General features: G+C 33.4%; 1 protein-coding gene across 7 annotated transcripts in view; it reads left to right on the forward strand.

The window, feature by feature from the left end:
* Positions 1-17,756, forward strand: part of LOC105223395 (alpha-tocopherol transfer protein-like) — a 31,780-nt gene extending 14,024 nt beyond the window's left edge. For 3 of the 7 annotated variants that reach the window (XM_011201119.4, XM_011201118.4, XM_011201115.4), the window contains exons 3-6: positions 9,157-9,336; positions 16,225-16,319; positions 16,577-16,730; positions 16,808-17,756. In XM_011201119.4, coding sequence (XP_011199421.2) covers positions 9,168-9,336; positions 16,225-16,319; positions 16,577-16,730; positions 16,808-17,295 — 906 coding nt within the window. In that variant the 5' untranslated portion in view covers positions 9,157-9,167 and the 3' untranslated portion in view covers positions 17,296-17,756. Of the gene's footprint in view, positions 1-4,594; positions 4,753-9,156; positions 9,337-16,224; positions 16,320-16,576; positions 16,731-16,807 lie in introns of all 7 variants that reach the window. The other 4 variants (XM_019989291.2, XM_011201116.4, XM_011201117.3 and 1 more) reach the window with 4 other exon arrangements.
* The last annotated feature ends 6,897 nt before the right edge of the window (positions 17,757-24,653 follow it).

Genomic DNA, 24,653 nt, shown 5'->3' on the forward strand with positions numbered 1-24,653 from the left:
GCCGGCAATTTAAATAAATATTTATTTCTATTATTACTATCCATACTCTATATATACATACAAGAATATTTATTTGCGAGGAAATTAGCATACTATTTCCTCTCTCTCGTAAAAATTCCGATGTACAAAAATATTTCTCCATTCAGCGAAGCTGTAATGGCTAGTGCAGAGCTAGTTCCTACATGCGAAATTAAGAAATGATTTATTTTAAATACTATTGAATAAATATTTATATAGATTAATGGAAAAGCCACTGAGAATAATTATTTCAAATAATCGATAAATTGTGTGAAAGCAGATGCTTAATGTTACGAAATTATTTTTTGCGCATAAATTTTGGGACATTTATGTTTTTTGTGCTCTAATAACACTAGTTTACAGTCACTTCGCGACTGTGATGTTAGAGGCTGTGTCTTGCTAATTTTGAGTTGCTAAAATCGAAAATGATAAAACGTAGAAGTTTTTGTGTTATAGTCAAGGGGTGTAGGGCTCAAAACAAAACCACTTACTAAAATAATAAACATTTGTACGTATTGGATAATTGATCAGTCGCAATTTTGTTTTTGTTCAGATTTGTTGAGTGGTGTAATCAACTGGCATATTTAAATAGCTCAATTCTTTGTTCTCAATTAGAAATCATTAACAATTGTTGTAAAATTCTAGAGTCTGGCGAGAAACCTCAGCCATTTCATACATTGCACCGGAGAATTCGTTAAATGAACTTGTGGAAGGGCTTTAAGAATTAGGACTTATGGGAATTATTAAAAGTTTTCTGTTTATTAACTTGTATATTAATTAATTTTTTTAATTACTAAGCTTTTTACGGCTTTGAATAATTTATTTTTCCAAAAATTTCACAAAAATTAATTTAAACTGTTGTCTTTTGTTTAAAAAAAATTTTCATTATGTACTAAATTTTCCACTTGCCAAATATATTATTATTAATACGAGTATATTGACAAGATATAAATTAAGTTTTTGTTTGTAAACAATAATTGAAATATATTAGTATGTACATATGTACTTATACAATAAGTATATTAACACATAAATGCCTTGCCCCAGGTGAACTGGTTTCGCTTAGCGTGTGGGCAGTTTCCAATAATGCCAGCTTACGTCAGTTTTTGTTTGTCGATATTTGACTTCTATTGAACAGCTGATTAAGCACGTGAAAACTATGAAACAAATTCGTAAAATGTTGAATTCAAACACGCAAGATATTGCCTGACATGAGTGAATAACTGAAATATGTAATCAATATGGTGTCAAGTTTGAGAGCTCTTCCTAAATAACACTAATATAAGTATGATGCATTAAAGATAAATCTATGCTATAATCAATGATATGAAATGTCAAAAAGTACGACTATCAGAAAGGAACTATTGAACTTATAGCATGCAAATGTTCAGAAGAGAATAAACGATCAAAATGGTGAAGTATATTTCAAGATAATGAAAAAAATATCAAAATGTGAGAATATACATATTTGACACTATTAAATGTCACAAATAGTTTAACCTGTCATCCCTCAAATCCATAAATATTTTGGTTGTATTTTCCACCAAGAAAACGCTACTTGTACGAGTATAGTAAGTGTCCAAAGAGTCGTTAATTTCGTCCGATTTCCATCAACAGAACATGTTGTGAATTGCCTATTTTAAACTAAAAAATCTAGGGAATACTAGGCTCTAGGTTTTAGGGTCTTTGATCGATCTCTCGTACAACAGATATTCCCGTAGCCAGAGTAAGGAAACAGTTCTCTATTTAAAGTCTGGCTCTTTCATATCTCAAACCTAAAAATGTACATATGTAAATTGAAAATATAATTTGTTAGTACCATATTGGCGCGCTATTTAACAGCACTTGAACTAAAGAATTATAAATAATTACTTTTTTAAGACATCGTCTATTATTTTTCCCCAAAATGGTAGCTTTTGACACTTAAGCAGACTTCTTCCGACTATTCATAGTCAACTTTTGGGAATGCAATTGCGTTTCCTGAACCACACGAGGTTATGACTAACCCCGATAGCGAAGCCATTGAGCCAGAAATGTGCCTCAACTGAGAAGTTAGTTTTTCGATGAACGCTTTTTCGACGTTCTTTTTTCGAGAACGTGAATTAGCTTCGACAATTTCAAAGCGTTATACCGAAGTAAAATGTGACATAATGAAATGGCAAGCTTTACTGAAACAAACTTGACACAAATATGAGTTGTCAAAATCACGCCATCTCTATTGGCAGAGGCTGTTTATATACATATTGGAAGGTTGATAATTTATGATTTTATTGGTATAATAGCATTGCATAGTTGAACGCCGCAGGTGGCTTATATTGTCATATGCTGTCAGTTTTATATCAATATGATAGTTAGATTTACACACCATAACGTACAACAAATTCTTTACTTTCAAACAAAGGCCAATTAGGGATTCCAGAACTCAAATTGGCGCTGACTAATACATTATTTGTGATTTATACGAGTTGCTTGTTTGATTCGCCCCTCTCCAAAATTTTGCCTAATTGATTACAACTACTCAAAATCCTTTTTTTATTTAAAATATTAAAAACAAAAAGTAAATTAGTATTTTTAATGATGACATAATATTAAAGAAAGTAAAAACTTCAGTTACGAGAATACAAAATATAAAATGTTTGTTTGAAAATTTAAGTTTAAAATATTTACTTGTTTTTTATAAATTTTTATTATACAAAAATTGTGACTGCCGACCAGTGTACGTGAAATGTCGCGTAAATATTTTAACAATTGATTGGTAGAAAAAGTAGGATTTTAGTTTAATTTATTAAAATTAAAATGAAGTCGTATATGTTACAATTATTAATTTTAAAACTTGTTGAATCTAAAAAAAACAATTGTTAAAAAGTGCAATTTTTTTTTAAATTATTAAAAAAAAATGCAGTATGTTGACTAGTGTGCATGAATTTCACATTTAATACTGTAATAATCATTTTAAAAAATAGTAAAGGAAAAACGAAGTTTTAAATTAGTTAAAATTAAATCAAATACATATATTGACTGGTGTAATTGAATTTGGGTGTTAATTTTACAATATATAAATTTAAAAATTATTTAAACCAAAACCAATATTAAAAAACGCATTTTTTATTTTAATTAAAGAAAATAACGACTTTGTTGATTAGTGTAACTAAAATCTAGAGTTAACTATATTATAATTAATAATCAAAATTAGTAGAGAAAAGGCAAGGTTTCTAGTATCGTTTATTCTTTTTTACAATTAATATTAAATCGAATATGTTGACTTGTGTAATGGAATTTTTGTGTAAGTCTCACAATAATAAATTTAAAATAATTACAAAACCTTAGTTTTTATTACAATTATAAAAGCAAAACAGGGCATATGTTGACCAGTGTAATTTCATTAAGGAAAATAAAATTTGTGTGTAAATTTTGCAATAATTAATTTAAAAGAATGTTACAAAAACAAAAAAAAATATAATGAAAAAATAGAAAAAAAACAGTGAATATGTTGAGTAGTGTAATTTCATTAAGAAAATAAAACTCTAGCAATTAATTTAAAAATAGTTAGGAAAAGTTCAGTTTACTAAAAACTTAAAAGAGTGTTAGAAATATCAGTTCTTGTTAAAATTAAACAAAAAAAATGTGTATATGTTGATTAGTGTAATTTCATTAAATAAAATCAAATTCTGGAAATTATTTTAAAAATTCAGTTTATCAAAAATAAGAAAAGTTTCGATTTTATCCTGTTTCAGTATTATACATACATTACCATAAATGGGTGCGCTCTGAGTTTCATAAGATATGTACATACCTCACATATTGAACCATAACTTAATAGATAAAGTCAAGTATTGTTCGAAAATTCGTATAATAGTTAGATGGGGTCTCCAAAATGTTTTCATTCGATTTTATATGTTGCCATAAAAATATTCTCACCGAATTTCAATACTGGCCCTAACAGATTGACCGATATTTTCGGTAAAAATTCAGCAAAAGATAATAATTTGTTAACCAGTGTAATTAAATCTGCATAAAATTATAAAATGAGACCTTTTATAGACCAGCAATTGCACCACTTCAGCTTATTATCATAAAAGCAATAAGGTAGCCCACCAGCACACCGATATTTCAAACATTTTAAGAGTGTCATAAATAATGCGAATATAATGCGAATTTTATGAATTTACAATTCGTGTGCGAGTTCAAGTTTGTTTGCGATTTTATTGTTATTGCTGGTTTGGTATTCTTCTTTTTTACTATTTTACACGGCGCCTTCGCCAAGTTGTATCTGTTTCTTTCCAATGTCAAGGTTGGCATTTGTTAGCCAAAGCGGGGAAATTCCATATAAGCAACCAGCAAAAAGGCAATCATTTGTATCGCTGCCAGAGAGCGAAGCTCTTAAAAGTTCAGTGCATAGAAAATGTGCATCATTAAACGTAATAATATTAATATCAATCCAATTAGTGGCACTCTTACTTTTTCAACGCAATTTACGCAATTTTTTTAAATGTTGCAAAAAGTTTAAATAAATAATGAATACATATATATAAATAAATAATCATAAAACTAAAAAAAATCGTTTTAACGCATTTAGCATAAATACATAGAAAATATATACATTAATGCGCAATTAAACTCAGCCATATTTTATCCACAAACAATTAATTTGCAATTACAGTGATTAAATAAAATAATTAAAAAAAAAACGGAAAAGCAGCAACAAACAATAATAATTAAAATACAGCAAAATGAGTAAGTAATTGTGCAATTAACTGATTAACTGTTGAACAAATTGTCAACCCTGATATTGTGCGGTAAAAAACCAGTGTGTATGGTTTGTGAAGGGTTTTACTCGAAATTAGTTTTTATATCCGCAATTATTATATTAAATAATACATTTATGAATATATTAAGTGAGCAAAGCATATTAGCAACACGTTGTGTATATAAATTGGTATTAACTCGTTCGGTTCTTAGAAAGTTATTAATTAACCCAACAGATTTTCCGATGGTTAAACAGTTTATCGCACTGGAATTATAAATATCATGCTACAAGAATGTATGTATTGTACGAAACGGCCATAGAACATATTTGTTATTAAACCTCATTGAAAAAAAATTTTTACACAAAATATTATTGTACAAGGTTATATAAAAAATATCTAATCAAATTTTATCCGACATGACAAAGAAAAATATCAAAAAACCTGAATATTCAAGTATTTGAATACAAATATTTATTGGGTAGTCGAAAAAGTATTTTCGTATTGCTAGTCAAACTTCAACTTATTTAGTTTTATACTTATAATGCACATTAATGAATCAAATATGTACCATTTTGGTCGACCACTTTTTGCCATTTTTCTGCTAGAGACATTCTTCCATCGTTGTAAAACTTGTCTGCTTTCTTGGCGAAAACTGCGACAAGTAATTCTCACAGGTTTCTCTTGAAGTCAACTTTACTCCATTAAGGGAGTTCTGCATTGACCGAAGCAAATGGTAGTCCGATGGTGCAAGGTAAGGGCTATATGGTTGATGCATCAGAACTTCCCAGCCAAGCTCTCCAAGTTTTTGCAGAGTCATCAAAGATGTGTGTGGTCTAGTGTTGTTCTGATGGAAGACAAAGCCCTTTCTGTAGATCAGTTCTGACCGCTTTTTTCGATTGGTTGCTGGTTGACAATAAAATGTAGAATCAATCGTTCGACCAGGCTGGAGCAGCTCATAGTCGATGATTCTTTTGTTCCAAGTTGCTGCGAACGACGCCGACTGCTGCTCGGCTGCTGTATTTTCTTCACTGCGTGGACGTGGTCTATTCGATCTAATCTTTATATATATGAATCTTCTGACCGTGTGTTTGCATTTGAACTGCTCCTAAACGGATGGACCGATTTTGATGAAATTTTATGTGTATGTTCAAGGAAATTCGAGAATGGTTTAGATTTACAATTTGGTCCACTGGAAAATGTTTTTTTAAATTAATTTTTCATTTGTAATTAATTGCTAATTCTAAATGTTTGACCGATGGATGGCGCTACCATCGCAGTATCCAATATTCAAACTCTAAATTGGCGTAAACGTGCATTAAACAAAACGATGCCAAGGTAAAAGGCGAAATCTGTAGATCAAGTTTTCATATTGTGGACAGAGTTGTTCGTTCTTAAGTAATAAATTGGGTCATTCAATACATCTATGGGTAGCTATAATATTTTTTTCATACCTGCTAACTATTTGAGGGGGTATCTTGACAGGCAATTTACAATTGCAAAAGGTCTGGCATAAAAAATAGTGGCATAACTGAAGTGTTGATAAAAAGGTCTACTAAAATTTGGGATATACAGAAATCTTTTTGAAGCATTGCACTGAGCAATGCAATATTTAAACGGGAACGATGAATACATATATGCGTACAATTTCAAACTGATCCTTCCTGAAAAATAATAAAATTATTAAATATTGGGAATGGTAGAATAGAACTGCAATCAAATACACAATGCAATGAATTAAAACTGGCTCATTTATCATTCGATAAATAATATACCACGGGCATCCCAAAAGACGTCATAACCTTGCCAGCCGATTTTTTTGTCTTTCCGCGCTTGAGAACCGTTTCTTAATATGCAGTCCACCAGGCTGACAATCGATTGGACTCGATTGATTTCACTGATACACAGCCCAAATTCAATAGTATTTTTACCCCAAAACCCAATTCTTTCTTAACGCACGAAATGCTTTTTGATTCATTTTTGTTGCTTCATCAAAAATGCGATCATTCCTTAACTAATACTTATAATGTAACTAATAGAAATAATATAGATTGTATTAGTAGTACTATCTATGTATCAGCCACAGTAAAACGTAAGCGGGTCCTCTAGTATTATATAATAATAAATGGTGGGTCTCAATATGGGTGATGGTATTGCGAATAGAATTGAATTTTCGTAATAAAATTGAACAATTACTAAACGTTGGTCAAACATTTCCATTATGAAATACCAAAATATACTGATCAAAAATAACATGACATAAAACGTGAATAATTATTTGATTATAATCAAACGCGACCGGGTTTTGGGCTCGATATTACGTAAACTAATATGCTTTTGGTAAAATCCGAAATGCGAAGTCAGACAATCGCCTAAAAAGAAAATTATGTTATCATTCGCTAAAATAAAGACGAGCCACCACTTGAAGCACTACTGAAAAGTATCTAGTTTCCGACGTTGAGAATTCTTTTACATTGCCTCCTTTCGTTTTTGTTCTACATTGAAAGAAGCTCTAAAAATTATTAGAGACTTAAAATTTAATGTTGAAATTATGAAATTTATTAATACATACTTCAAATGAATGACTACAGCCAGATTACTCCAAATCACAGTTCGCAAATTAAATCAATTAGTCACCACATTTTCAAATCAAACTGTTGAAGTTGCTCTCAATCAAACTCGGTACTGACAGCGTTTTTATTTGTTTGGTTTTTTACAAATACACTCCATAAATTACATGTGAGATATTTTTGCACTATACTCGCCATCTTCTTTTTATATACGTATATTTCATATCGAAATTACTCATATTAGCTCAGTCATCTAACAAATGATGAAAGCCCTCAAATGACCTTAATTTCTGTGTACTCACTTTAATAGTTTGTTGGTTTTGCACAAACATATTAAGTAGACTCTTTCATAAGTTTAATTAGCTGCTCAAAGTTCAAATGTTTTATTTTTTCAACTGACTCTGTGTCATGTTCAAGTTAACGAGATTGGTGAAGTAAGATGGAAACCAGTTTGACCCTGCGGCAGTGTCAAAAGGGCTAACATTAAGTGTTGACATAGCATGACTTTTGCTGAGAGAGACATGAATAGTTCAACTAAGAAACGACTGTACTCTAATTTAGAGACAATTTTAAAACTTTAGTCGGGTCCTAAGCAATACACTGAAAATATTGGCTTATAAATATATCAAGATTTTCTTAATTATGACGTTTAAACTGTAATTATTTAAAGATTTTGAATAACTTTTTCATAAGTTTCCAGTTTAAATCAAAAGGTTATACAGAATCCACTAACCATGACACAATTTGAAAAGAAATTTGGATTCCATTCAGTGTCCCCGAGAAAAATTCTGCCATAAATTTATTCGAGTTTACAATTGTAACAGCGAATATCGTATGAGATGTCATGCCAAACTTTTGAGAACTTTATGAGGACAGCAGCAAAAGTCTATACTGACCGCCATCACAGATTCCTTCTCAGTGAATGGCGTACCTGGAGTCAAACCACTACACATTGCAGACGTAGATCTTCAGTAGCCGCGAGAATAGAGAGTAACCCTTGCACAGCTTCATTCCGGATCTGTTGCAGGTTAAACTCTTATTCAGAATCGACCCCGACATATCAAATATCTCGCGATATCAGTCAGTTCATCCGAGAACCTTTCTAGTGCAATTATAAAGAACCTGAGATTTATCTAATTTTTGTACAATAATGTTCGAGCCAACTCATGACCTGTATATCTCCTCATAAACCTAATATTTTTTTTGTTCAATTCCAACCACAATTCCTGTTTTCTGGATTTGTTATGAATACCAGTCCTTTGTGAATCTCGAAATTCCAAATATTACTGGAGCCTTATCGATCGACGAAGCGTTTTGAGCTTACCACAAATTTGTTAAGGCGAATATCAATTTCAGCCACTTTGTTATGTTCACGAAGATGTGTCTTCCGAAATGTTTGAACCTCAGTCTCACAAAAGCTAGACGGTTGAGAAATATTTAGATGATGTCACCTCGCTTTTCTCCATCCAACATTTGCAAAATATGTAGTCTAGCCTATTTAGACAATGGCCAGTCACAGGCTTTACAATTTTGGTGAGATGAACTATGCTAAGAGCAAGTAGTAGCATTAGATCTTTTCCGTTCCATTCTGGGTTAGAAGAATCAATCTGATAAAATTAGGGTAAGAGAACCTTTTATAGCAAGCTAATCGGTTTTGCAATTTTCGCCGATTTCGCTGCGACCACACACCTAAATAAGTCAGATCACAATACGATGACTTCGATTTCGGAGTACATAAAATGAATATTTAATATGGTTCTAGCAATAATAGCAAATATATTTTATGCAAATAGTAATTCGCCAAATTCTTCTTTATTTTTCAGGGATCCCAACAATGCTTTCCGAGGTTACCGAATTGCCCGCCGTACAATTGGGCGAGTATACGCTTCAATTTGAATTGGGCGAACCCACAGAACGTGCCAAGGAAGTGGCTCTAAGGGAGTTACGCGAAACGCCAGAAAATAAAGAAGCGGCGACTAATGAACTAAGGCAGTTATTGGAAGGTAAGTACTTTCAAGGACTTACAACGTTAATACTTGGTAGTGTGCTCATTTTTTTTTCAAAATTGCCTAACATCGTCGGAGCAAGCTGTCCACTAACTTCTGTCACCTATTTTGTAGAATTGCGTACCATGCCTCCTAGATTCCAGTTTAAAGTTTAAGCATTTTTAAATTTTTCCATTTTTATCACCAGAGGCAAGAGCCCTTGGAGTTGGTTCCAACCTGCTCATGCGAACTGGGCCTTCGGGGAGTTTCGTAGTGGTTGTGGTTGAAGCCCGAATGCTGGCTCAAGATGGTTAATATGTTCCTTCCTCACTGTCAATTTGTACTGAAAATGACCAGCATTTTCAAGATGCTGAACAACGCATTGATTTGATCCGCTGTGCCTTTGACCGCCGTCGGGTAAGGCTGTCGTGAGCAGATACCCAGATTTAACACACATCAGATGTTGTCAACAGCGACGTGGCAGATATTTCGTCTTGCGCTCGTTCACTACCAGACCCATTGGCTTCGTTTCCTCAACCAGTCTGGGGAAAGCAGAAGTAATGGCGTGGTTGTTGAGGATGATAATGTCATCGACGTACGCCAGCAGCTGGACACTCTTATAGAAGATTGTACCTGCTTTATTCAGATCCGTAGCTCGAATTATTTTCTCCAGGAGTAGGTTGAAACAGCCTCATGATAGGGAGTCACCTTGTCTGAAGCCTTGAATAGATCCCTTCCGATCCTGACAGAGCTTTTGGTATTGTCAGTTTACACAGCCTTACACATTTTGCGTGATGTCAAAAGCAGCTTTGAAATCATAAACTTACGTCAATATTCCTTTTAATTACCGCACAAGTTGTTAACAACTTCTAGAAAAACAATTAGAAAGCTTAAACACCATAAACACTACCACTTGACTGTGTAATTATAAATAAATACTAAAAATAAATATTTGCCATTTGAACTATGAACTTCTCTATATTTACCTATGTATGTGTAAATAATTTCCATAATTGCCACTAAATAGCTGAGAATTTAATTTTTTTGTTTCTAAACTTCCTACTTTTAGCATAACCTAAATGGTATTTGCAAATATTGTCATAGCAATTACAGTAAAGTGACGCGTTTTGTGTTGTAACAATTTACAGTTGACATGCAAACGGCCATTTAACTTCCTACAATATCAGAACTTTCAAAAATTCCCAGACAAACTAAACATTATTTTCTCATACACTATTTTAATAACTGCAATAAGGTTTTCAATTAAGCATGTATTTAACAAACACTATTTATTTAAATAGGTAAAAGAACACCTGAAGCACTAGACATACAAGTACTGTATTACCCACTTAATTGGACCTTAAATAAAGGGTGCTCCATTTCGAGGTTCCTTACGTTTAAAAAAACACAGAAACTTCAAATTTAATGAGGAATGTTTGTTATCAATTGAAAGAACATTCTTTGGTATTTAGTTTTTGAAGATTATCTCTTTCAAATGCTGGCCGTTGAGCCCAATTTTCGATGACTATTAGAGCATTTCGACTGGTAACTGGTGAATGGCTCGCGTGATGTTATGCTCCAAGGCCAGAATCAAAGCGGGATTGTGCTCATAGACTTTAGACTTTACATATCCCCACTGGAAAAAGTCTAGCAGCAGGATATTACGCGATCTTGGTGGCCAACCTACCGTTCTGTTGTTGTCTCAATAAGTCCACTGATTCTTGTTGAAACCAAATGTCCCCGAGATCAGGAGCTTCAATTTCAGGCATCAAGTAGTCGGCGCGACAACGGTCGCCATCAACGGTTCTTAAGAAATATGGTCCGATGATTCCACTGGCCCACAAACCACATCAAACCATTACTTTTCTGAATGAAATGGCAGCTTCAATCTCTTCAAGTTGGACGTAATTCCAAATGCGGAAATTTTGCTTGTTTACATACCCAAATGAGCCTCATCGCTAAACAAAATTTGCCGATAGAGCGAAGCGATGTCGCTGGGAAGGTCGAGCGGCTTCAGCTCTTAAGATCTCGACGTAAACCATAGACAGAAACAGGTAGTAATCATTGCTGCTAGATCCGGTCCGAAAGTTGGTTGCATAAGAACCTCTCACCTAAGTTTTTGTAGTTCCTGACGAGTCACTATCGAAATGTTTGGCCCGGCGTCACCCTGTTGCAATACAATTCCTCTCTTATTCGCCACAGCTGGTCGAATTCTGGTGTTTACTCCAGACGGCCCCATTGTTCACAGTACTGATCCGAATTTCGATTTTTGGCAGTTTGGCCGTAGAGGAGCACATTATAATAGTTGATTCCGTTGGCCGTTCCCACCAAACATACAGACAAATATTCCTGGCTTTCAATACTGAATTGGCTACCGTTTGTGCCTCGTTTCAACAGCAATTCAAAGATTGAAATTCAGTCCATACAGTTCGCACTTACACAACGAGATACAGATTACTAAAGTCATCTATTGGAAAAATAATGGATTAATTTTTTCTGGACCTTATATTTTAAGCAAATTCAGCGTTGTTAATACGTTTAGTGCAACAATTTAGTATTGTTCAATCATCGACGAATTTAAATTAATAGATAAATTGAAATGTTCCGACTTACCATTGTAAAACCAAAATTACATACGCTGATACACTGACTATAGCAACCCGGTGTCCGGAAACTAATCATAAAGCCACATTTCTGTTTCAACTGTATTTTTCCTTCAAAAAGTAATATTTTATCATGCATATCTTTTTATCCATTTTTTCACAATAACAAAAGTTGTTCCACTCAAAATTATTATATAATGATATATATGTATGCCTCGTTCTGGACGACCTTCGACCTGTTCAACTGATGAAAATTTAAGAAAGTAAAAGATATGGTGCTTAAAAATTGTCAGGCAAGTTTTAGAGAGAAGACAAAAGAGCTCGACATCTCTAGCGAGTCGAATTTATCCGTTGATGATGTGAGTATGAAACGCGACTCTTCCCAATGAAGCTGAATTTTTTTCAAAAAGAGTACCGTAAACAGGTCTCTTTGGACATGCTTAATCGTGAGAATTCCAATCCCACAGTCAAGGAAAGTATTATAACTGCCGATGAGACATGGGTTTATGAGTTTGACATGCAAACGAGTCAACAATCTTTTGAATGTAGGAAAAAAACAACCGACATCACAAAAAAAACACTTTGTCTGTTGTCATTTTTTTTGATACGCGATTCTTCCCAATGAAGTGAATTTTTTCCAGAGAAACAGACCGTAAAGAGTTCTATTTGGCCATTGAAACTTTTGCGTGAGAACATCCGTCGAAAACGGCCGGAACTGTGGAAGAACAATTCGCAGATTTTACACGATGATAATGCACCATCGCACCGAACCACGAATTTAAAAGCCAAAAAACGCCATGAATACCATCGATCAATCGCCGTATTTACCGGATTTGGCTTCATGTGAAGTTTTGTTCCCCAAACTGAAATTGCCGCTCCGTGGAACCCATTTTCAATCAATCGAAGAGATAGAATGAAATTCGCTGAAGGAGCTGAAGGCCATTCCGAAAAGTACTTATGGAAAATGTTTCGAGAATTGGAAAAATGTTTGGCAAAGGTGTATTACATCCTATGAGGATTACTTTGAAGGCGACAAAATAAATATTGAGAAATAATTAATTATTTTGGGTTTTATTTATAATTTCCGGGTACTTTTTGTACACTATTTTTATATCAGTTTTATCAGAAAACGGGAAATCCCTGTATTAATATGTTATATACATATGTATATAGTACAAATAAGTAAAAAAAATACTTTTAATTTCCTCCGCTTAAAGCACAAAAATTATTTTGTTAAGAGAGTTGAAGGTCACGACGATGAGTCGCTCAGTAAAAGGGTTATGATTGTAATAAATGCTGTCGCAATTATTTTCAGCGAAAAAATATCGCATGGGAAGCAGCACATGTTAACCGCGTACAAAAACAAATATCTACAAATGTATTTAAAAAATATTGCATAATAAAAAACGGTATGCAATATACCTGCACACCAATGTAAATACATATGCAGATGCATGCAAGTCAGTGTTAACTCAGTGCTGAATCAGTATCAAAAAGTGTCATTATTATCATCACGGTCACAGCTAGAGGCATTTTTTTTACAAACATTCCCAGATTTTCACTCGTCATCATCACTATGAGGCGTTGTCATAAAGTTATATGACTTTATTTCGTTTTGATTTTTTTGCTTTTTTTTTTGTTTTTACACACACCGTTTTATGCTTGTGTATGTATGTAGGTCTGTGTTGTAGAGGAAGCACCTTAACACACATGCGTTCTCCAATGCTACAATAAACGGAACCAAGTTACCGTTTTTTGTGCAAAATTTTAATTACCCAGTAAACAAAACAGAATGCATTTTTTTAATAATAAATCACAACGTTTTACGCTCAAATTTATATGTATATGATATGATACTACTTTATCATTTATGCTTCTCATTTTAGTTAATTTTTTGATTATTAATTTTCTTATCTCCGTTTTCTTACACGTTTTCAATGTTTGGTGTTCGGTAATTGATTTCATGTGTAGTACGAGTACTCCAGGCAGTTGTTTATTGTTTACAAATAATAAATATTAAGTGAGGTTAGGTTAACAATGTGATGAGGAACTCCAAGTTTATGTATTATAATATTTAAATACAATTTGAAAGCTAAACTATGTTCAGTTTTACTAGTACCTAATGTTCACTTAGTTTAAAGCCCTTCAGAAGTGCATATTGAACTCAAATAAATTTTTCTATTTTTGTACACAGATATAAATAGGGATCAATTTCGAGGTTCCCAACTTTTGAAAATAAAAAAAAAATACAAAAAACTTTAAATTTAATAGGAAATGTTTATTATCATTCGAAAGAACGTTCTTTGGCCGTAGCTACGTCTCAGGTCCATCCGTTGACTCCAATGATGACTCGTTCGAGCATTTCGAATGACGCGCGTGATGTTTTGCTCCAAGATCTGAATCGAAGCGGGATTCTTCGCATAGACTTTGGACTTTACATATCCCTACAGGAAAAAGTTTAACGGTGTGATATCACCCGATCTTGGTGGAAATCGACCGCCCCAAAACGTGAAATTATCTGCTCACCGCAGTTTTCTCTCAATAAATCCATTGATGATGAGGTGTGGGAAGTGGTGCCGTCTTGATGAAAGCAAAAGTCACCAAGATGACGAGCTTCAATTTCAAGCATCAAATACATAGTAGGATATCAAAGCCCGATAACGGTGGCCATTGACGGTTACATTCTCACCGGCATCATTTTTGAAGAAATATGGACCGATGATTCCACCGGCCTACAAACCGCACCAAACCGTTTTCTTTTTGGATAAAATGGCAGCTCTTGAATCTCTTCAGCTTGCTCTGAATACCAAATGCGACAAGTTTATTTATTTACATACCCATCGAGCCAGAAAAGGGCCTCATCGCGGAACAATATTTGGCTCGAAAACGTCGGATCTTCTTGGAACTTTTCAAGAGCCCATAGAGCGAAGCGATGTTGCTTGGGAAGACCGAGCGGCTTCAGTTCAAGCTGTATTTTGTATGATTTTCTTTTAAGATCTCGATGCGTCAAATCGTTTCATGCGTAAGTTGCTGCGAACGGTGCCGAACTCTCCACGGTCTTTGTGTACACTCTGAGCTACAACTTCTATATTTTCTTTACTGTGTGCTGGATGTATTCTATTCGGTCGAATATTATCCAATAAAGAATACTGATGTTGCGAATAGTAAGCTCAGTAAACCTCACTATAAATCAAGCCACTAGATCACAGCAGAACACCAGGCAACTGTGAAGTTCACGAGCCGGCAGAAAAAAGCACCTTAGCCTAGCTATTAATAGAAAGGGAGGGAGCTCCGAATCTTTGAGCGTTCCACTACTGAATAGCTTGGCTTTATGGGAGGTTGGTCAAGGCTTTCTCTACCTATGCTTTCTCCGGCGGGTAGTACGTGGAATACTCTCAGAGCTGGATGGTTTACATCTATTCGAACGACATGGCCTAGCCAGCGTAGTCTCTTAATTCGCTGGACTACGTCCATGTCGCCGTTGTCGTATCGCGTCCAGCTCATCCTTACATTTTCCGCAGAACCTTTTTCTCGAAAACTTCTAACGTCGTCATCGTCTGAACCATATAGCAGAAAGGGGATGTTGAGTGACTTGTAGATTTTGGTTTTTTGTTCGTCGAAAGAGAACTTTACTTCTCCATTGCCTACTCAATCTGAAGTACATAGCACCTGTTGGCAAGAATTAGTCTGCGTTAAATTTCGAGGCTGATGTTGTCGTTGGTGTTAATGCTGGTTTCAAGAAAAAATTATCTACGATATCGAAGTTATGACTATCAACAGTGACGTTGGATCCAGGTCGCGAATGCGACGTCTGTTTGTTTGATGACAGGAGATATTTCGTCTTGCTTTCGTTCACTACCAGATTCATTTGCCTCGCTTCTTTGCCCAACGTGGTTATTATGACCAATGATATCGATGTCTTCGGCGTACGCCAACAGTTGTACATTGTACACTCTTGTCTATCCTTCAGAGGAGAGGTCCTTCCAGAACCTGACGGAGCTTTTGTTACCGCTCAACGTCAGTTTACACAGCCTTATTAGTTTTGCTAGGATACCAAATATAGACATATGTATATATCTTAATGAAATTTGGTATGGAAAGGAAAATGGAATAATCTCAGAAGAATTTGTTTTATATCGAAATATATGTAGCTGTCATACAAAATGAACGATCAAAATCAATATAAAGATTGTCAAAAATTTGTTTATCTTATTAAACAACCATAATTCAACTTGAAGGTTGTTTGTATTTTTTATTTCAAAGTTTATTAAAACTAAAGATACCTTCTCTTCTTTCCTTGCAGCCGAGACAGACTTGCTCTACCCAAAGGACAATGATGAATGGCTAGTGCGATTCTTGCGGCCTTGCAAGTACTACCCGGAAAGTGCGCGTGATTTGGTAAGGAAAAATAACAATAAAGGTATACTCGAGATATTCAACAGAAATAGCTATTGTTGCATTTGAAAATAATCTTAATATAAAACCACGTAACCGATCACATTAATGATTAGTTATGCGAAACAGAAATGTAATTCTAGTGTAAACAGCCAGCACAGCCACATACAACTTGACTAAAAACTTGAATACCTAAATTGCATATTATTTTTAATTACATACACTTCCATAGCACCCGCTCATTATGTCATTACTTTCAGATCAAACGTTACTACGCCTTCAAGCAGAAGCACGCCAACGTCTATGACGGCCTTACGCCGAGCAAAGAGGCAAACATTTTCGAGCACAACATACTCACAGTTTTTCCAAATCGCGATCAATGCGGTCGGCGTATCTTGTTACTCGAGCTGGGCAGTAAGTACAACTACAACAGTATTATTGTTGTTGGCTTCGGTTAGTAAAACTAAATATTTGATTTTCTAATGCCGCAGAACGCTGGAAGCACAAGCAAGTCACACTCGATGAGGTCTTCAAGGGCGCTGTATTGTTCCTCGAGGCGGCCATGTTGGAGCCGGAGACACAAATTTGTGGCGCCATTGTGATATTCGATATGGACGGTTTGAGCTTGCAACAGACCTGGCAATTTACGCCGCCCTTCGCCAAGCGCATAGTCGATTGGCTGCAAGATTCTGTGCCGCTGCGTGTCAAGGCCATACATATTGTGAACCAGCCGAAGATTTTCAATGTTGTCTTTGCGCTCTTCAAGCCATTCTTGCGTGAGAAACTGCGTTCGCGTATCTATTTCCACGGCAATGATCGCGATTCGCTGCACAAACACATCTCGCCGAAATGCTTGCCAGCCACGTATGGTGGCGATTTGGAGTTGAAACGCGTCGACGGCAGTCAGTGGTATGAATTGCTGTTGTTGTGCGATAAGGAGTATGTGGCGATAAACTCGTATGGCTATAAAAAGAAGTAAGCTGCTGTGAGAGTTTGGGGTTAATGGCGCGGGAGCGCAAGTTTCGGGTAGTGGAAAACTGTGTATAACTTCTGCTATGTTGCCAATTTTCTGAAATTATTGTCGAACAAAAATCTGCTACAAAAGCACCTCGTGCATTAAAAAAAAAACACAAATTTTTACAAATGAATGTATACAAATTTCCAAGTTGCTTAAGTGATAATAATTATAAATTTGCAAATAGCTTTAAGTTATGTGTATTTAAGCTGTGGTTCAGACAAACCTATCTATTTTCAAAAAAGTATAAATACAAACTGTCACGCAGCACAAAAAACAGCCAGACAGTTAAAAATCTAAAAGAAAAAATTTACAAAAACATTTCCGTACTTAAATGCTTATATGCTTACTACAAAATTTATAAGTTTTAGCAATTTTCTTAAGAAATTTGTTTGGTATTCGCTTTAAAAAAAAAACTTTTATTTTGTATAAATTGTTTATTAATTTAGAAAAAATTTATTTTAGGGTCAACAGGTATAGTTTTAGTGTTTTTTCTTTAGCTGTATTTGTAAAGTGAAAAAAGTTCAATAAAAATTTATAAATTAAAAAAAAATATTTTGTTTTTACAGAAAACAAAATTCGGTTATACAACTTAAAATAAAATTCTTAAAAAAATAATTTCTGAACACTTTATTTGTATCAAACGAAATGCATTCCAAAAACATTTGAATTTTTTCTCTTTAATGCAGTATAAACTAAAATAAAAATCTTGTAAATAGTTTAATAAAGAATTTCAGAAAATACTTGCCTTGTTCTTTTTGGGGAAATCAGATATAGGTCTAGTAGAAATAATCCATTATTTTCGAAAATTACTGTATAAGCACTCTTTCGAATGGAAAGACTGACTACAAAATGAAGTTCAATGTATGGGTGTCTCTTAATGCAAGAAAACTTTATGGGCTCCATTTCCATCTGCGAACGGCTGCTGAATCGCAATTAAAACTATGCATTTCTTAAGCGATTAGTCGTAGTCGAATCGCAATGAGCCGGCATATTAGATGCCCAAGTCAGGATGGACGGTTAGGAAGGTCTTAGTAAATTTTTGTTGGGATTGGCAGGGAATCATCTACTATGAACTGCTTCACTTCAGGCAAATTCGGACTTGTACGCCCACAAACGCCCAGCTTTGCCTAATAGAAGAGGAATTGTGTTATCTGGCACTAAGTGATTGCTTACTGTTCCTTCGGCAAATGATTTTTCTAGTGAAAGATTCTCATCACTGAAAAAATGCTGAACGTTTTTTCACTAGATCTACATAAGTACATACATATATATGGTTCAAATATCCCGGCAAAACTAATACGTCTGTTTAAACTGACGTTGAGCAACACCAACAGCTCTGCCAGGATCCGTGGTTTCGGGCAAGGCGACTCCCTTTCATGTGACTTCGTCAACCTACTTCTGGAGAAAATAATTCGAGCTGCAGGACTAAACTGAGAAGGTACAATCTTCTATAAGAGTGTACAGCTGATGGCGTATGCTGATGATATTGATATCATTGGCTTTAACAAGCGCGCCGTTAGTCCTGCTTTCTCCAGAATGAATAAGGCAGCGAAACAAATGGGTCTAGTGGTGAATGAGGGCAAGACGAAATATCTCCAGTCATCAAACAAACTGTCGTCACACTCGCGACTTGGTACCCACGTTACTGTTGACAGTCATAACATCGAAGTTGTAGATAATTTCGTCAATGTTGGAACCAGCATCAACATCAACAACAATGTCAGCCTCGAAATCCAACGTAGAATAACTTTTGCCAACAGGTGCTACTTCAGACTGAGTTGGCAATTGAGAAATAAAGTCCTCTCTCGATGAACAAAGACCAAACTCTATAAGTCACTCATAATTCCCGTCCTGCTATATGATGCAGAGGCATGGACGATGACAACATCTGATGAGTCGACTTTACCAGTTTTCGAGAGAAAAGTTCTGCGACAGATTTATGGTCCTTTACGCGTTGGCCATGGCGAATATCGCATTCGATGGAACGATGAGTTGTATGAGTTAGTTCCGCAAATTAAGAGACAGCGGCTATGCTGGATAGGTCATGTCGACCGAAAGTATTCGGCGCAGTATCCGCAAGGGGAAGCAGAGGAAAAGGAAGATCTCCATTCCGTTGGAAAGACCAGGTGGAGAAGGATCTGGCTTCATTTGGAATCTCCAATTGGCGCCACCTTGCGAAAAGAGGAAACGAAAGTTGTGTGGCATTCTACCCTTTCAACAATTTCAAAATATAGAGAGTTTCTTCATTATTTTCACTCATTTTTGAACAGCTCTAACTTTTTTAACTTTCCCGAGTTTATTAAATTAAGCGTAAAATCTCACTTTTCCAACACTTTATGGTATGAAACAATGTGATTGGTAGCACTGGAGATATACGACTGCATCTATTGACCAAATACGAAAAGCCTTTTTTAGGACCGAAATTTGGACAGAATAATAACGGTTTTCTGCGTCAAAATCGATTTCTGAGCTTTCTAAAAGTAGTATTGTGCCTCTGTAAGAATTTTTTTCTAGAAGAATAGTTAGAATGTTAACGTTTATGCTGGACTGAACACTTCTTGTTATAGTAGATAGCTCAAACCGATTTAACATAAGCTGATTCAGTTAAGGCATACTGGATAGAACTAGCCGTGGTGTAAAAGTTGACATTGGATATTTGAAAGTTTTCTAGGGGTTCCCACTTAAGTATTGTTTTCGATAGTATTTCCAAAGAATGGGTTATTTGTATTCGGTTGGTCAAAAGATTTAAATATTACATATTATACAGCGAGATCAGACACAAACTACTAAATGCAGTCAATCGTAAAGCCAGATAAAAACACTTTTAGTTGGACATTGACTCTCAACAAAGCAACTTGAACCTGTCACAATTCTGCTTAGGGCGGAGATGTTCGAGCAAGCAAATAACTGAAGCAATATTGCAGCGTTTTTGATTTTTTGGAGATACTAAGCCGATACATAACCAAATATTTTGTAAATTTTTGCGTAGCTTAATTCGCTGAACTATGTCAATGTTCTCGTACATCACGGACGGCTCATCATTCCATCGACTGCGGTATTCGCCATTGGCAATGCGCAAAGGACAATAAATCTTCTGCAGAATCCTTCTCTCGAAAATTCGTAAAGCCGACTCATCAGATGTTGTCGTCGTCCATGCCTTCGTCGAGAAGGAACAGTCAGTTCGAAATAGCACTTGTAGGAAGGAGTTACTTTGTGTTGCATTTCGAAGCTGATAATGTTGTTGGTGTTAATGCTGGCTCCAAGATAGACGAAAGAACGCGGATGTTGAGGTATGTTGCTTACAACATATAAAACAGCAAGGAATCAAAATTTTAAAGAATAGTAAAATCGGAAAAGAGCTATTTCGCTTTTCTCACTTCTTCCATCACAAATGGTTCTGTTGCCGTTTTGGTCTGTTTTAAGATATTTGAGTGTTACAATGATTCTATCTAAAGGGAGAAGTGTTGAGATGATTCTATCACATATTCTTCCAGGTAGCTTATGCAATTGGGGTTTGGCAAAATTTCATTCTTCCCGTCTGTATCCCGTTCAAAAGATGAACTCTAATGCGGACGAGAAGCTACTAAACTTCTTAGGATATACCTTGGGTCAGAAATACCTAGCGTTTGAACAGTTGCTAGTATTTTATCAGCGCTTTCTGAATTCGCTTGAGACCTAACCATTCGGGAATGAATCGCCAGAGCTCAGTGGAGATCCTACTCGTACTCATTTTTCGGCTGGTGCGGTTGAGTAATGTTATCAGCCCTGCAGTTTTCGCTGTGATCATCAACCTAAACCAGTCTAATCATAAAGTAACTAGATGACAGAGATAAAAAGTCGAGATATCGCTTCACTAGTCTCGGGCGTATGGTCATCGAAAGCATGTACAATATCCCGCCATATTATCTGATTGGAAATTCACAACTCTGAAATAAGTTGCGCTTTGGAGCTGCAGAGCTACTGTTACCTTTATGTTAGCCACTTTCGCTTGGAGGACGGTGCAATTATAAGGAAGCTCAAACCTGCAGTTGATAGATAGTTCCCCGATGGTATACTTGTCAACCAACACTCAACTCAAATATGACCGGCCTGTTCTTCTAGCAAATGCTGCGCTATCATGGTAGGTATGTATGTAGATAGAGTGGCTCTCTCATGACGCATCTAGGCCTTTACGAGGCCAATTGTGCCCTACCATACCTACTCAAATATAGGTGAGCAAAAAAAGACTGTCAGAGTTAGACTCGGTGTCCTGGTAAACCAAGCCAGCAACTTACTGTACATTAATTTGCCTTGATCATTGAGTTAAAACAATTGCGTATGGTAACATTATATTTTTACATTCATCATAGTATTTTATTGATTTTACAATTTTGTACATGCATACATACATACATACTTATGCAGTTACTTAATTTAATATTTAATCAATTAAAATCGGCACGACTTGACTTGCAAATCAAAATCGAAAAATACAACAAAAATAATTGGTTTCAAATTTTTACTACAGTATTGGTGTAAATAATTGCAATACTTTTCGTATTAAATATGCATATCATTATAAAAAAAATATATAATTTTCACCAAATATAATCGATGAAAGTGGTAAAAGTATCGTGTGAAAGTTGACAGTTTGTAATATTTTTACGAATGATTGTTGTAAATACTTCAATAATTAAGTTTTAAACTTAAATTGCAGCAAGGCACAATTGGTTTCAGATATTTCTTTGAAGTAGAAATGAAAATTATGGATTTTCTAAAGTAACATTTGAAAAGTAAAATTTTTCGATTATTCCTAATTTTTGTTTATAAGAAAAATTAAAAAAAATGAGTTTCTGATGTTCTCGAGCACTATTAAGATCACTTTTTAACTTTTCTGAGCATTTACAAATAAATTTAGCCAAATTTTTAATTCAAAGTAGTTTTTCAATACAAATAATTTAATTATAATTATATATTTTGACATTAAACTTTTTAGAGTTTTGTGAACAACTCTTGTGAAAGTCAAGAGAATATAAATTTTGTTATTTTTTTTAAGGTTATGTTGGTGTTATTGTTAATAGGTTTGTGCATGTGAACTATAATAACGTATTTGTCACTTTTGTTGTGAAAGTCAAGAATTAATTTATTTTTAGGTTATGTAAATCAAAAGTTTTGGCTAATTTTTGAATCAAAATGTGCAACGGAAGCAACTGTTGCTTGTCTTTTCTTATTTAACGATTTTTGAAAATATTTTAAACTCTCAAAAATATATATCGTATCGGTTCTCAATAATTTTAAGTAAAATTTTTTATAACAGGAAAAAAATAATAATATTTTAAGTTTTTTTCTTTCATTTAGAAAGTTTTTTCGACTTGAATATAATGCACATTGCTGAAAAATATATTAAAATGATATTTAAAGCAATTTTTTCAAATTACATTTTTATCTAAAATTAAAATTTTTTTTAATCTTAAAATTTTTTTAATTAGAACATTTTTTTCATTTTTTAGAATTAGAATATTATAAAAATTTAGAAATTAAATAAAAAAATTTAAAATAATAAAAATTTAATAATAAAAAAATAGTATTAAATAATAAAAATAGTTAAATCTTTGAAAGTAAACATATGTTTATCAATGATATATTATTATTGAAAGCAAGTTTTTCAAAATAGATTTTTCTGTAAAGAAATTTTTTATTTATAAGATTAAAAATATATTTCTTTTATAAATATAAGAAAAAAATATTAAAAAATAACTTAAAAATACATATATTTGATTTAATTAAAACATTAAAAATATAAAAAAAAAATATTTTTTATCGCATCATTTTTTGATCGTAACATTAAAAAATATATACTAAAAATCAGCTTTAAATTATTATTTTCTTTTGATTTTGTTTTTCGAGATACTTAAAACATAGATTTTTTTTAATATTTTGTGCTAAGCTTAAAAATTAATATTTGGTATATAAAAATTGCATTTTAAGCTTTGGTAAATTGAAATGTGTGCGTTAATGCTTAAATTATAAAAACATGTTTAGGAAAGCAATTATTATATAGATATATGTATGTACATATTTGAATACATATCTATATATAAATATATTAAATGAGTTGCCACATTATTAATTTGCTGTACGAGTATGGAATTAAGCATTGTACATCTAAGTAAAAAGCAAAAGAGGAATGTCAGCGTTTAAAGTTTCCTAAAACAAAAAAAACATTAAAATTTAGGTTATGTTATGTTAAATACAATTAATGGGTATTTTTATACTAAACTAAAAAATAAACTTTAGCATTTAAAATTTTGTAAAGCCAAATCAACATTGAGGTCATTAGAGTAAAAAATAATAATAGTAAGGTTAAACAATAATCATGAATATTCATGGATGTTTTTGTTTACAAAACTAAAAAACGGCTGCGTTTCAAGTAAAAAAAGCAACATTGAGGTTAGGGTAAAATAGAAACTAGCAAAAAAAAAAAATTCTTGAAAATCAACCAAAAAATTTAAAATAAAAAATTTATATAAAAAATTAGAAAGCGATTGAAAAGAAACATAAAAAATAAATTGAAAAAAAAAAAAATAAATAAGTTGCATATTTACTTAAAATAAAGCAATGCATACATAGTTAAAATACACGATTTGTTTCACATCAGTTTCAGTGGAATATTCAAGCAATGGGCTAGTTTCAACATTAGCAAGGTCTCACTTTGAAAGGTTCCCGTTTTATTTAAAAAATAAACATTATGTAAAGATATTTAAAAGTTAATATACGCAAAAATATATTTTTTAATGCTTTTCTTTTGCAAAGGCAAGCTTTGTCTTACATACTAGTTTTAGCTTTATCGTGCAAATTTAATTTCACGGTTAATTAAAATTCTAAACAGGGTTGCAATAATGCATTAAAAGTATGAATGAATAAACATTTAAATATTTTTTTTTATTATTTTGCAATCCCGAAAATTTTAACGAAATAATTTTTTTAAATCAAATAACATACAAATATTTTATTTTTTGCAATTCTGAAAATCTTGACCAACAATAATTTTCAAATTTCCAATTCCACATAGCGGATTGAAAAATTTATTTATTGGATTTTATTTATTTAACAGAAATTTAAAATATGTTTTGGATCCAAAAAATGGGAGTAAAATTTAAAAAATCCCTGGAATACTTGCTAAAGCAATTAACAAAGAATATTTAAAAAAATTAAAAATAAACTTTTTATCCAAAAAAACGAATTAAAAATTGAAATTTTTACAATTGAAGAAATTAATCTCTGGAATACTTGGCTAAAGTAATAAAAAAAATTATTTAATTTAATATGAAATGTATTCA

Source organism: Bactrocera dorsalis, chromosome 1, assembly GCF_023373825.1.
Source record: "Bactrocera dorsalis isolate Fly_Bdor chromosome 1, ASM2337382v1, whole genome shotgun sequence".
Taxonomy (NCBI): Eukaryota; Metazoa; Arthropoda; class Insecta; order Diptera; family Tephritidae; genus Bactrocera; species Bactrocera dorsalis.